Source organism: Pan paniscus, chromosome 6 (assembly GCF_029289425.2).
Source record: "Pan paniscus chromosome 6, NHGRI_mPanPan1-v2.0_pri, whole genome shotgun sequence".
Lineage (NCBI taxonomy): Eukaryota > Metazoa > Chordata > Mammalia > Primates > Hominidae > Pan > Pan paniscus.
This window is the reverse complement of record NC_073255.2, coordinates 10,462,404-10,476,403: the sequence shown is the minus strand read 5'-3', so window position 1 is coordinate 10,476,403 and position 14,000 is coordinate 10,462,404. Positions and strand designations below refer to the sequence as shown.

At 54.1% G+C, this 14,000-nt stretch overlaps 1 protein-coding gene across 4 annotated transcripts in view; it reads left to right on the top strand.

The window, feature by feature from the left end:
- Positions 1 to 14,000, top strand: part of FBXL18 (F-box and leucine rich repeat protein 18) — a 37,316-nt gene that overhangs the window by 4,882 nt on the left and 18,434 nt on the right. For all 4 annotated transcript variants that reach the window (XM_008973176.4, XM_055114890.3, XM_014345544.5 and 1 more), the window contains exons 2-3: positions 8,327 to 8,545; positions 11,911 to 13,454. In XM_008973176.4, the coding sequence (XP_008971424.2) occupies positions 8,327 to 8,545; positions 11,911 to 13,454 (1,763 nt within the window). The remainder of the gene's footprint in view (positions 1 to 8,326; positions 8,546 to 11,910; positions 13,455 to 14,000) is intronic.

Below are 14,000 nucleotides of genomic sequence, written 5' to 3'. Positions count from 1 at the left end.
CGTGATCTGCCCGTCTAGGCCTCCCAAAGTGCTGGGATTACAGGCGTGAGCCACTGTGCCCGGCCTTTTTTTTTTTTTTTTGAGATGGAGTTTCACTCTTGTCACCCAGGCTAGAGTGTAGTGGCATGATCTCAGCTCACTGCAATCTCCGCCTCCCGGGTTCAAGCGATTCTCCTGCCTCAGCCTCCCGAGTAGCTGGGATTACAGGCACCTGCCACCATGCCTGGCTAATTTTTGTATTTTTAGTAGAGAAGAGGTTTCACCACGTTGGCCAGGCTGGTCTCGAACTCCTGACCTCAGGTAATCTGCCTGCCCCTGGCTTCCCAAAGTGCTGGAATTACAGGTGTGAGCCACCATGCCCAGCCAACACTATTTTATAATGTAAAACTTAACCCATTGGTAGAAGAATGGCATAATGAACTTCTTTCTTTTTTTTTTTTTTTTAAGATGGAGTCTCACTCTGTCACCAGGCTGGAAGGCTGGAGTGCAGTGGTGCAATCTTGGCTCACTGCAACCTCCGCCTCCCGGGTTCAAGTGATTCTCCTGCCTCAGCCTCCCGAGTAGCTGGGACTACAAGCGCGCGCCTCCACGCCCGGCTAGTTTTTGTATTTTTAGTAGAGACGGGGTTTCACCATGTTGGCCAGGATGGTCTTGCTCTCTTGACCTTGTAATCTGCCCACCTCGGCCTCCCAAAGTGCTGAGATTACTGGGGTGAGCCACCGCGCCCGGCCAATGAACTTGTTTCTACACACTCGTTGTCTAGTTTCAGTAGTTGTCAACATATGACCCATCTGGGTTCATCTCTGTCTCCCCCTCTCCCCCTATTCTTCCCCCCCTCTCCCCCCGCTCTTCCCCGCCTCTCCCCCCGCTCTTCCCCGCCTCTCCCCCCGCTCTTCCCCGCCTCTCCCCCCGCTCTTCCCCGCCTCTCCCCCCGCTCTTCCCCGCCTCTCCCCCCGCTCTTCCCCGCCTCTCCCCCCGCTCTTCCCCGCCTCTCCCCCCGCTCTTCCCCGCCTCTCCCCCCGCTCTTCCCCGCCTCTCCCCCCGCTCTTCCCCGCCTCTCCCCCCGCTCTTCCCCGCCTCTCCCCCCGCTCTTCCCCGCCTCTCCCCCCGCTCTTCCCCGCCTCTCCCCCCGCTCTTCCCCGCCTCTCCCCCCGCTCTTCCCCGCCTCTCCCCCCGCTCTTCCCCGCCTCTCCCCCCGCTCTTCCCCGCCTCTCCCCCCGCTCTTCCCCGCCTCTCCCCCCGCTCTTCCCCGCCTCTCCCCCCGCTCTTCCCCGCCTCTCCCCCCGCTCTTCCCCGCCTCTCCCCCCGCTCTTCCCCGCCTCTCCCCCCGCTCTTCCCCGCCTCTCCCCCCGCTCTTCCCCACCTCTCCTGTCCCCCATGGATTAGTTAAAGTACATCCCAGACGTCTTACCAGTTGATTTGTGAATCCTGTGATTTCACTGGGTACCTGAGTCATAAATAGGTTAGGGCCCATTCTTTATTTATTATTATTATTATTTTTTTTATTATTATTTTTTGAGACGGAGTCCCACTCTGTGACCCAGGCTGGAGTGCAGTGGTACGATCTCAGCTCACTGCAAGCTCCACCTCCCAGGTTCACGCCATTCTCCTGTCTCAGCCTCTGGAGTAGCTGGGACTACAGGCGACTGCCACCACGCCTGGCTAACTTTTTTTGTATTTTTAGTAGAGATGGGGTTTCACCATGTTAGCCAGGATGGTCTCGATCTCCTGACCTTGTGATCCACCTGCCTCGGCCTCCCAAAGTGCTGGGATTACAGACTTGAGCCACTGCGCCCGGCCTTTTATTATTAAGACGAAGTTTCACTCTTGTCACCCAGGCTGGAGTGCAATGGCACGATCTCAGCTCATCACAACCTCTGTCTCCCGGGTTCAAGCGATTCTCCTGCCTCAGCCTCCCAAGTAGCTGAGACTACAGGCGTGCACCACCATGCCTGGCTAATTTTTGTATTTTTAGTAGAGACGGGGTTTCACCATCTTGGTCAGGCTGGTCTTGAACTCCTGACCTCGTGATCCACCCGCTTCAGCCTCCCAAAGTGCTGAGATTACAGGCGTGAGCCACTGTGCCCGGCCCATTCTTTATTTTTATTTCTCTTTTTCTTTTTAAAATTTTTTTAGAGATGGGGTGTGACTGTGTTGCTCAGGCTGGTCTCAAACTCCCGACCTCAAGTGATCCTCCCACCTTGGCCTCCCAAATTGCTGGGATTACAGGTGTGAACCCCTGCGCCCAGCCCAGGTTAGGGTTCTAGGTAGGAGATGTTTTTTGGCAGGTAATAAGATTTCAGATCCTTTTCTTTTTTGAGACGGAGTCTTGCTCTGTCGCCCAGGCTGGAGTGCAGTGGCACGATCTCAGCTCACTGCAAGCTCCACCTCTTGGGTTCACACCATTCTCCTGCCTCAGCCTCCCAAGTAGCTGGGACTACAGGCTCCCGCCACCACATCTGGCTAATTTTTTTTTTTTTCGAGACGGAGTTTCACTCTTTTTGCCCAGGCTGGAGTGCCATGGCATGATCTCGGCTCACTGCAACCTCCGCTTCCCAGGTTCAAGCGATTCTCCTGCCTCAGCCTCCCAAGTAGCTGGGATTACAGGCACGTGCCACTACATCCGCATTTGTATTTTTGTTAAAAAAATACAATTTTTTTTTTGTATTTTTACTAGAGACGGGGTTTCTCCATGTTGGTCAGGCCCGTCTTGAACTACCGACCTCAGGTGATCCACCCACCTCGGCCTCCCATAGTGCTGAGATTACAGGCGTGAGCCACCGTGCCCGGCCCCTGGCTAATTTTTTTGTTTTTTTAGTAGAAACGGGGTTTCACCGTGTTAGCCAGGATGGTCTCGATCTCCTGACCTCATGATCCACCTGCCTTGGCCTCCCAGAGTGCTGGGATTACAGGCGTGAGCCACCATGCCCGGCCAAGATTTCAGATCTTAATTTTGCTTAACTTTTGAAAAAACTAGGCTGGGCACAGATCACTTGAGCTCAGGAGTTTGAGACCAGCCTGGGCAATGTGGCAAAACTCCATCTCTACAAAGAAAGGGTTTTGAAAAAACTGTGAAATGTTACATATTCTGAAAAGTACATAAAACACAGAGTTTAGCGAATAACTAAACTCTTTAAACCACTTTCAAGTTGTCATTATAGCCGGTGGTTCCTAGTCTGCCTGGTAAGCACATTCCAGGGCCTGCCACTCACACCAGAATTGGAATTTCAGGAGACCCCAGGAATGAGGTGCCTGGTTGGGACCTGTCTGGAAGCCTCAGCTGCCCTTTCCTGGTGGTGGAGGGAAGGGAGGTTCTGGGCTTAGGAGCCCAGGCCCTGTGGGAGGCATTACTTGGCCTTTGACCTCCGGCCAGTTACCTAGTTTTTTTTTTTTTTTTGGAGACAGGATCTCACTCTGTTGCCCAGGCTGGAGTGCAGTGGCGTGATCACGGCTCACTGCAGCCACCACTTCCTGGGTTCAGGTGATCCTCCCACCTCTGCCTCCTGAATAGCTGGGACTGACTATAGGCACGTGCCACCATGCCTGGCTAATTTTTGTATTTTTAGTGGAAACGGGGTTTCACCATGTCAGGCTGGTCTTGAACTCCTGGCCTCGTGATCTGCCTGCTTTGGCCTCCCAAAGTGCTGGGATTACAGGTGTGAGCCACCGTGCCCGGCTCAACTAATTTTTTAATTTTTTTATAGAGACGAGGTTTTGCCACATTGCCCAGGCTGCAACTTGGGGTTTTTTTTCTTTTTTCTTTTTTTGAGACAGAGTCTTACTCTTTCGCCCAGGCTGGAGTGCAGTGGTGCGATCTTGGCTCACTGCAACCTCCACCTCCTGGGTTCAAGCAATTCTCCTTGCCTCAGCCTCCCAAGTAGATGGGATTACAGGCGCCTGCCACCATGCCCAGCTAATTTTTGTATTTTTAGTCGAGATGGGGTTTCACCATGTTGGCCAGGCTAGTCTCGAACTCCTGACCTCAAGTGATCTGCCTGCCTCAGCCTCCCAAAGTGCTGGAATTACACGCATGAGCCACCGCGCCCTTCCTGCACCCTGGTTTTTGTTTCCTCTCCAGAGCTTGCCACCTTTTTTGGTGCAAGGTGCCTTAACTTAACAAAGTTGTCTCCGGAAGCTAAGTTCCAGGGAAATGACTCAACTCGCCTGCCCAGCAGCTGCCTCCTAGGCTCCTCTGGCTGGAGATGGAGAGTGGGGGTGGGGGCCCATTCGAGCTGCTTCCTGGGCCAGTTTCTCGTCTTGTCTGGGCATCACCCCTCAGATGCCTGCCCCACCAGGTTGGGTGCTGGCCCCACAATTGCATCAGGGGTCTGGCCTGAGATGAAACTTCTCTTTTTTTTTTTTTGAGATGGAGTCTCACTCTGTCACCCAGGCTGGAGTGCAGTGGCACAATCTCAGCTCACTGCAAACTCTGCCTCCCGGGTTCAAGTGATTCTTCTGCCTCAGCCCCCTGAGTTGCTGGATAGTTGCTGTGGACAGTAGCCCACCACCACGCCTGGCTAATTTTTGTATTTTTAGTAGACATGGGGTTTCACCATATTGGCCAGGCTTGTCTCGAACTCCTGACCTCGTGATCCACCCGCTTTGGCCTCCCAAAGTGCTGGGGATTACGGGCGTGAGCCACCGTGCCTGGCCAAAATTTCTCTTTTATTTGGAGCACAGCATGTGGAAAAAATGATGTTGTGGAATTTGCTGTGGCTGGATGGAGAGAGCTGGAACTTAATTCCTGGCCTGCTGTCTCTCCCTCTCTTTTTAAAAAAAATTATTGTGATTTCTATGAGGTTTTAAGAAAAATTCAGTGTGGTCGTGTAACTGTGGAATCTATATGATGCTGGATTTTTTTTTTTTTTTTTTTTGAGAAAGAGTCTCACTCTGTCACCCAGGCTGGAGTGCAGTGGTGCGATCGCGGCTCACTGCAACCTTCACCTCCCGGATTCAAGCGATTCTTCTGCCTCAGCCTCCTGAGTAGCTGGGACTACAGGCATGCGCCACCACACCCGGCTAAGTTTTGTATTTTTAGTAGAGACGGGGTTTCATCATGTTGCCGAGGCCTTTTGCCCTAAGTTCTCACTCTTACCACGTGAGCTCTGTGATGGCATTCTTTCATAAATCTGCAAACTGGGAATTGGGAGGGGTACAGTTCATTCCTTGATAAGGACTGTCCCTGGTTCTGATAAAGATAGTCTCTGATTCTGATCAAGTTTGTCTCTGGTTCTGATAAAGGTTGTCCCTGATTTGGGAGTCTGTCTTTTGGGATTGGGCCCCACAAGTCTGGGGTGGGTTCCAGGAATCTGATTTTTATTTATTTATCTTTTTTTTTTTTTTTTTTTGAGACAAGGTCTCTCTCTGTCATCCAGGCTGGAGTGCAGTGGCAAGATCCTAGCTCACTGCAGCCTCAACCTCCTGAGCTGAAGCGATCCTCCCACCTCAGCCTCTTGAGTAGCTGGGACAACAGGCACATGCCACTGTGTCCCACTAATTTTTTTTTTTTTAGACAAAGTCTCGCTCTGTTGCCCAGGCTGGATGCAATGGTGTGATCTCGGCTCACTGCAACCTCTGCCTCCTGGGTTCAAGTAATTCTGCTCAGCCTCCTGAGTAGCTGGGATTACAGGTGCCCGCCACCAGGCCCAGATAATTTTTGTATTTTTTTCTTTCTTTTTTTTTTTTTTGAGATGGAGTCTTGCTCTGTCACCAGGCTGGAGTGCAGTGGCGCGATCTCAGCTCACTGCAACCTCCACCTCCCGGTTTCAAGTGATTCTTCTGCCTTCGCCTCCCGAGTAGCTGGGACTACAGGCATATGCCACCACGCCTGGCTAGTTTTTGTATTTTTAGTAGAGATGGGGTTTCACCATGTTGGCCAGGCTAGTCTCGAGAACTGACTTCGTGATCCGCCTGCCTTGGCCTCCCAAAGTGCTGGGATTACAGGCGTGAGCCACCACATCTGGCCTAATATTTGTATTTTTAGTAGAGACAGGGTTTCACCATGTTGGCCAGGCTGGTCTGGAGAACTGACCTCGTGATCTGCCCTCCTCAGCCTCCCAAAATGCTGGGATTACAGGTGTGAGCCACTGTGCCCAGCCTGTCTTGCTAATTTTCTTTTGAGACAGAGTCTTGCTCTGTTGCCCAGGCTGGAGTGCAGTGGTGTGATCTTGGCTCCCTGCAATCTCTGCCTCCGGGGTTCAAGCGATTCTCCTGCCTCAGCCTCCTGAGTAGCTGGGACTACAAGCGCCTGCCACCATGCCCCGGTAATTTTTGTATTTTTAGTAGAGACGGGGTTTCACCATGTTGGCCAGGCTGGTCTCGATCTCTTGACCTTGTGATTTCCCCGCCTCGGCCTCCCAAACTGCTGGGATTACAGGTGTGGGTCACCGTGCCCGGCCTTGTTCTGCTAATTATTAAAATATTAGGAGGGAAGGTAGAAGTAAGTGTCGAACCTCTGACCCTCATGAGCCTCATGGGTCCTTACGGGCCATGTCCTTTGGTTTCCGTGTGGCTTTCTCTTTTGGAGGATGGAGGGTACTTCTTTGTTCCCAGGGAAGAAAGGTGGGACACATTCCAGCACACCTGTCTAGGGCCTGACGAGGGCTTAGCAGGATGGGAATCCTGTCTGGAGAGGGTGAAAGGACTGTCGCAGTCAGAGTTCCCAGGAAACCTCCGATACCCGTGTGGGGTGTGCAGATAGGCTCTTCCTCCATGGCCTTCACGGTTGCCATGGTAGCAGCCTGGCTTTGCAAAACTCAGAGCTTCCATCCAGGCAAATATGTACAGGAAGCAGGAGCAGGCTGGAGCCAGAGGGTCGTGTAGACACAGTCCCCGGAAAGATGATGCAGTAGAGATGATTCCGGGCACTCTCTCCTCGGCGTGGTCTTTACAGAGATCAGCTGCTCTGAGAGGCTCCCCTTGGTAAAGCCTTCTGCCTTCCTTTGTCCCCGATCTGGGGACTTCATGTCTCATTAGGTCCAGCTCTTCTCCCTCTTCATCGTATAAACCAAAAAGGCATCAGGCATTTTGACTCAGGCCCACATTAGGGAAGAACACCTTGTAATTTGCCAGATATGAACTACAGCAATGGAAAAGGAAGTGTGCATGGCCAGGTGCAGGGCTCTTGCCTGAAAGGCTAGCGTTGTGGAGGGCAGATCACTCGAAGCCAGGAGTTCAAGACCAGCCTGACCAACAGGGCAAAACCCCGTCTTTACTAAAAACACAAAAATTAACTGGGCACGGTGGCACGTGCCTTTAATCCCAGGTACTCAGGAGGCTGAGGCAGGAAAATCTCTTGAACCTGCGAGGTGGAGGTTGCAGTGAACCAAGATCGCACCATTGCACTCCAGCCTGGGCCACAGAGTGAGACTCTTTCTCCAAAAGAAAAAAAAAAAAAAAGGCCGGGCATGGTGGCTCACACCTGCAATCCCAACACTTTGGGAGACTGAGGCGGATGAATCACTTGAGGTCAGGAATTTGCAACCTGATTGGCCAACATGGTGAAACCCCGTCTCTACTAAAAATACAAAAATTAGCCGGGTGTGGACGTGGTGGCAGTCGCCTGTAATCCCACGTACTTGGGAGGCTGAGGCAGGAGAATTGCTTCAACCCGGGAGGTGGAGGTTGCAGTGAACTGAGATTGCGCCACTGCACTCCACCCTGGGTGACAAAGCAAGACCTTGTCTAAAAAAAAAAAGAAAAGAAAAAAAAAAGAGGCCGGGCATGGTGGCTCACACCTGCAATCCCAGCCCTTTGGGAGGCTGGAGCCCAGGAGTTCAAGACCAGCCTGGGCAGCATAGCAAGACCCTGTCTCTATTATAACAAAACACCCTTTGGGAGGCCAAGGCAGGAGGATCACTTGCCCAGGAGTTTGAAATCAGCCTGAGCAACATAGGGAAACCCCGTCTCTACAAAAAACCAAAAAAATTAGCTGGACAAAGTGGCATGCATCTGTAGTCCCAGCTGCTTGGGAGGCTGAGGCAGGAGAATCTCTTGAGCCTGGGAAGCAGAGGTTGCAGTGAGCCAAGATCGCGCCATTGACTCCAGCCTGGACAACAATAGTGAAACTTCTGTCTCACAAAAAAAATAAACACATGATGATCTTTTTTTGTAATCTTTCATTTTTAAAGGGAGACCCTGGCTTACAGCTCTATAATGGGGTTTTGAAGGATTTCGTGAATTCTTTGTCATTCAGTTGAGAGTTTTAGTAAAAGCACCTTCTTTCCCATGGATAAGGGCTTCTCTTTGCTTCTCTGCCTAGCTGCAGGCTAGGCTGACAGCCATCCTTGGGGATCCTGTGGGAATTTGGTGTCCCCCTTATTTTCAGGACATATCCAATGATGATGATGACATGCACCCTGCAGCAGCCGGGATGGCGGACGGGGTCCACCTCCTAGGGTTCTCTGATGAGATCCTCCTTCACATCCTGAGTCACGTCCCCAGCACAGATCTGATTCTGAACGTCCGGCGTACCTGTCGGAAGCTTGCAGCCCTGTGCCTTGACAAGAGCCTCATCCACACCGTGTTGCTGCAAAAGGACTATCAGGTGAGCAGGCGTGGGGGCAGGAGATGAGAAACAAGCTAGATCTCAGTCTTTGAGGACTGGGCACAGCCCTGCAGTGGAACCCTGTGTGCTGATAGAAAGGCGGCAGGAACTCCAAGTCCTGACTGGCGCCGTCTGCAGGATACATTGAGGGACAGAAGCAAGGGGCAGAAAAGCATGGGTGGTGTGCCGCCTGGGGAGGAGGGTGCAGATGTATGTGGACATGGTTCTGGGAGGGAACCTAGGGCCTTGGGAGTGGGGGAGAGGGGTTGGAGATGTGCTTTCTGGTGGATCCGTAGGAGTGGAATTGCTGGGTCTTGTTGTAAAGTTAAATATGCGGCTCTCCAGTGGTGCAGTGGGAGGGCACCATTTTGCACCCCCCAGCAGGGTGCGGGAGTTCCAATTGCTCTGCAGCCTTGCCAACACTTGGTACTGTCAGTTTTTTAAGTTTTAGCCATTCTTTTTTTTTTTTTGAGACGGAGTCTCGTTCTTTTGCCCAGGCTAGAGTGCAGTGGCATGATCTCGGCTCACTGCAAGCTCTGCCTCCCGGGTTCACGCCATTCTCCTGCCTCAGCCTCCCGAGTACCTGGGACTACAGGCGCCCGCCACCACGCCGGGCTAATTTTTTTGTATTTTTAGTAGAGACGGGGTTTCACTGTGTTAGCCAGGATGGTCTCGATCTCCTGACCTCGTGATCTGCCCGCCTCGACCTCCCAAAGTGCTGGGATTACAGGCGTGAACCACCACGCCCGGCCTGGTAATGTATCTTACAGATAAAAATAAGGCCAGGTGCAGTGGTTCACGCCTGTAATCCCAGCACTTTGGGAGGCTGAGGTGGGTGGATCACCTGAGGTCAGTAGTTCGAGACCAGCCTGGCCAACATGGTGAAACCCTGTCTCTACAAAAAATGCAAAAAATTCGCTGGGCGTGGTGGTGGGCACCTGTAATCCCAGCTACTTAGGAGGCTAAGGCACGAGAATCCCCAGGCTGGAGTGCAGTGGCACGATCCCGGCTCACTGCAACTTTTGTCTCCCAGATTTAAATGATTCTCCTGGGTCAGCCTCCTAAGTAGCTGGGATTACAGGTGCCCACCACCATGCCCAGCTAATTTTTGTATTTTTAGCAGAGGCAGGATTTCATCATGTTGGCCAGGCTGGTCTTGAACTCCTGACCTCAAGTGATCCACCCAACTCGGCCTCACAAAGTGCTGGGATTACAGGTGTGACCCATTGTGCCTGGCAAGCTTTAGATCTTTCTGCTGGAGGGTCTTCAGTGGATGAGGGAGCTGAGTGTGCTCCCTGCAACGCTGGTATCAGGCCTCCAGGCCTCCTGTCCATGAAGCTTTGTTCTCTGCAGAGGAAGGGCCGGGCGCCTCTAGCCAGTGCCTCTCGGTGTACATCCAGAGCATTTTTTTTTTTTTTTTTTTTTTGAGACGAGGTCTCACTCTGTTGCCCAGGCTAGAGTGCAGTGGTACTATCTCAGCTCACTGCAACCTCCACCTCCTGGGTTCAAGCGATTTTCCTGCCCCAGCCTTCTGAGTAGCTGGGATTACAGGCGCCTGCCACCACGTCTGGCTAATTTTTGTATTTCTAGTAGAGACGAGGTTTCACCATGTTGATCAGGCTGGTCTCAAACTCCTGACCTCGTGATCCGCCCATTTCGGCCTCCCAAAGTGCTGGGATTACAGGCATGAGCCAACGTGCCTGGCCTGGAGCATTTTTTTAATTTAATTTTTTGGCCGGGTCTGGTGGCTCATGCCTATAATGCCAGCATTTTGGGAGGCTGAGGCAGGTGGATCGCATGAACTCAGGATTTCAAGACCCGCCTGGACAACTTGGTGAAACTCCATCTGTACAAAAAAAAAGAGAAAAATGAGCCTGGCATGGTGGCACATGTCTGTAGTTCCAGCTACTCAGGAGGCTGAGGTGGGAGGATCTCTTGAACCCCGGGACATCAAGGCTGCAGTAAGCTATTGTTGTACCACTGTGCTCCAGCCTGGACAACAGAATGAGACCTTGTCGCAAAAAACAAACAGGCTGGGCGTGGTGGCTCGATGATAGCTCACTGCAACGTCCACCTCCCAGGCTCAAGCCATCCTCCTGCCTCAACCTCCCAAGTAGATGGGACCACAGGTGTGCGCCACTACGCCTGGCTAATATATTTTTTCTTTTTGGTAGATATGGGGTCTCGCTATGTTTCCCAAGCTGGTTTCCATCCCTTGAGATTAACTGATCTGTCTGCCTTGGCCTTCCAAAGTGTGGGATTACAGGCATGCGCTGAAGCGCCCGGCCTTCCTTCCCCTTTGTGGCTGGATCACATTTCCCCATGTGGACAGTTGGCATTTGGTTCGTCCGTCCACCTGTTGATGGACACTGGGGCTGTTTGTACCTGTGGCTTCTTGTGAATCTGTCGCAGTGAACAGGCACAGAGTAGGGAGGCTGAGTCTCAGTTTTCAGTTCCTTTGGGTCTGTCCCTAGGAGTGAAGTTGCTGGGTCATGTGGTAGCCCTGTGTTTAGCTTTTTGAGGAACCACCACCAAACCGTTTGTTTGTTTTTTTTTCTTTTTTGAGATGGAGTCTTGCTCTGTCACCAGGCTGGAGTGCAATGGTGCCATCTTGGCTCACTGCAACCTCTGCCTCCCAGGTTCAAGCGATTCTCCTGCCTCCTCCCCAGTAGCTTGGCTTACAGGTGCCTGCCACCACACCCAGCTAATTTTTGTATTTTTAGTAGAGATGAGGTTTCACCATGTTGGCCAGGATGGTCTTGACCTCCTGACCTCAGGTGATCTGCCTTCGTTGGCCTCCCAAAGGGCTGGGATTCCAGGCGTGAGCCACCAGGCCCGGCCTTTTTTTTCTTTTTGAGACAAAGTCTCTTTCTGTTGCCCAGGCTGGAGTGTAGTGGCAAGATCTTGGCTAATTGCAACTTCCACCTCCCAGGTTCAAGCGATTCTCCTGCCTTCGCCTCTGGAGTAGCTGGGATAAAAGGCGCGCACCACCATGCCTGACTAGTTTTTATATTTTCAGTTGAGATGGGGCTTCACCATGTTGGCCAGGCTGGTCTCGAACTCCTGACCTCAGGTGATCCATCTGCCTTGGCCTCCCCAAGTGCTGGGATGACAGGCATAAGCCACCGTGCCCGCCTACCAAACCGTTTTCTACCGTGGCTGCACCCCTCTACCAGTCCCACTTAGCTGGGGACTCTTGACTCTTGGCTCCAGGTCAGAGTGCGGGCAGGCAGGTAGGGAGAGGTGGGGAGCTTCCCTCCCGGTGGAGCAGCTGCTGCAAGGGGGAGTGTGCGCACTGAGGGTTGGAGACCCGTAGGTGCCTTCAGCCCTTTCCTTCCTCTCCCCGCCCTGCCTCTGTCCCGCAGGCGAGCGAGGACAAAGTGAGGCAGCTGGTGAAGGAGATCGGCCGGGAGATCCAGCAGCTGAGCATGGCTGGCTGCTACTGGCTGCCTGGCTCCACCGTGGAACACGTGGCCCGCTGCCGCAGCCTGGTGAAGGTGAACCTCTCGGGCTGCCACCTCACCTCCCTGCGCCTCTCCAAGATGCTCTCGGCCCTGCAGCACCTGCGCTCGCTGGCCATCGACGTGAGCCCCGGCTTCGACGCCAGCCAGCTGAGCAGCGAGTGCAAGGCCACCCTGAGCCGCGTGCGGGAGCTCAAGCAGACGCTGTTCACTCCCTCCTACGGCGTGGTGCCCTGCTGCACCAGCCTAGAGAAGCTGCTGCTCTACTTCGAGATTCTGGACCGCACGCGCGAGGGCGCCATCCTCTCGGGCCAGCTTATGGTGGGCCAGAGCAACGTGCCGCACTACCAGAACCTGCGGGTCTTCTATGCGCGCCTGGCCCCCGGCTACATCAACCAGGAGGTGGTGCGGCTCTACCTGGCTGTGCTTAGCGACCGCACTCCTCAGAACCTCCACGCCTTCCTCATCTCCGTCCCTGGCAGCTTCGCGGAGAGCGGCGCCACCAAGAACCTCCTGGACTCCATGGCGCGCAATGTCGTGCTGGATGCCCTGCAGCTGCCCAAGTCCTGGCTGAACGGCTCTTCCCTCCTGCAGCACATGAAATTCAACAACCCGTTCTACTTCAGTTTCAGCCGCTGTACCCTGTCAGGCGGCCATCTGATCCAGCAGGTCATCAACGGCGGGAAGGACCTGCGGAGCCTGGCCAGCTTGAACCTCAGCGGCTGCGTCCACTGCCTGTCCCCAGACTCGCTGCTCCGCAAGGCGGAGGACGACATCGACAGCAGCATCCTGGAGACGCTGGTGGCGTCCTGCTGCAACCTGCGCCACCTGAACCTCTCGGCCGCCCACCACCACAGCTCGGAGGGCCTGGGCCGGCACCTCTGCCAGCTCCTGGCCCGGCTGCGTCACCTGCGCTCCCTCTCCCTGCCTGTCTGCTCTGTCGCTGACTCCGCCCCGCGCGCCGACCGCGCGCCCGCCCAGCCGGCCATGCACGCAGTGCCGCGCGGCTTTGGCAAGAAAGTGCGTGTGGGCGTGCAGTCCTGTCCCAGCCCCTTCTCGGGCCAGGCGGGCCCCCAGCCCTCCTCCGTGTTCTGGTCTCTGCTGAAGAACCTGCCCTTCCTGGAACACCTCGAGCTGATCGGGTCCAACTTCTCCTCCGCCATGCCCCGCAACGAGCCCGCCATCCGCAACTCGCTCCCACCCTGCAGCCGCGCACAGAGCGTCGGGGACTCGGAGGTGGCCGCCATCGGCCAGCTGGCCTTCCTGCGGCACCTGACGCTCGCACAGCTGCCCAGCGTCCTTACGGGCTCCGGGCTGGTCAATATCGGCCTGCAGTGCCAGCAGTTACGGTCCCTGTCGCTGGCCAACCTGGGCATGATGGGGAAGGTGGTGTACATGCCCGCGCTCTCAGACATGTTGAAGCACTGCAAGCGGCTGAGGGACCTCAGGTGAGGGGGCCGCGGGGACCTCTCGGGCCTCTGCTGGAGGCTGGCGGAGGGAACTGGGGCGTTCGCGTGGAGTTCGGAGGCTGGCCTGCCCTCCAGGGGCGCAGAGGCTGGGGCGGGGCTTCGCAGCGTGCCACGTCGGTCTCGGGGCTCTGGGGAGAGCGGCATCTAGAGGAGCTGGGGGTGCAGGAGGCGGATGTCTGAGCTTAGTGTTGTTATTCCTGATAGTGTTTGAGTGATTGCCTGGCCCTACTATGAGTCATCCTGTGTAATCGTCTCAGGACCCCGCCAGGTGCATCATTGTTGCCACTCAGCAGAGCCAGTAGGTGGGAGAGGCAGGATTCGAACCCAGGCCTTTCTGACCTGACTTTGCAATGCAATTCCTTTTTTTTTTTTTAATTTAAATTTTATTTATTTATTTATTTTTGAGACAGGGTCTCGCTCTGTCATCCAAGCTGGAGTGCAGTGGTGCCATCATAGCTCACTTCATCCTCAATCTCCTGGGCTCAATTAATCCTCCTACCTCAGCCTATCAAGTAGCTGGGACTA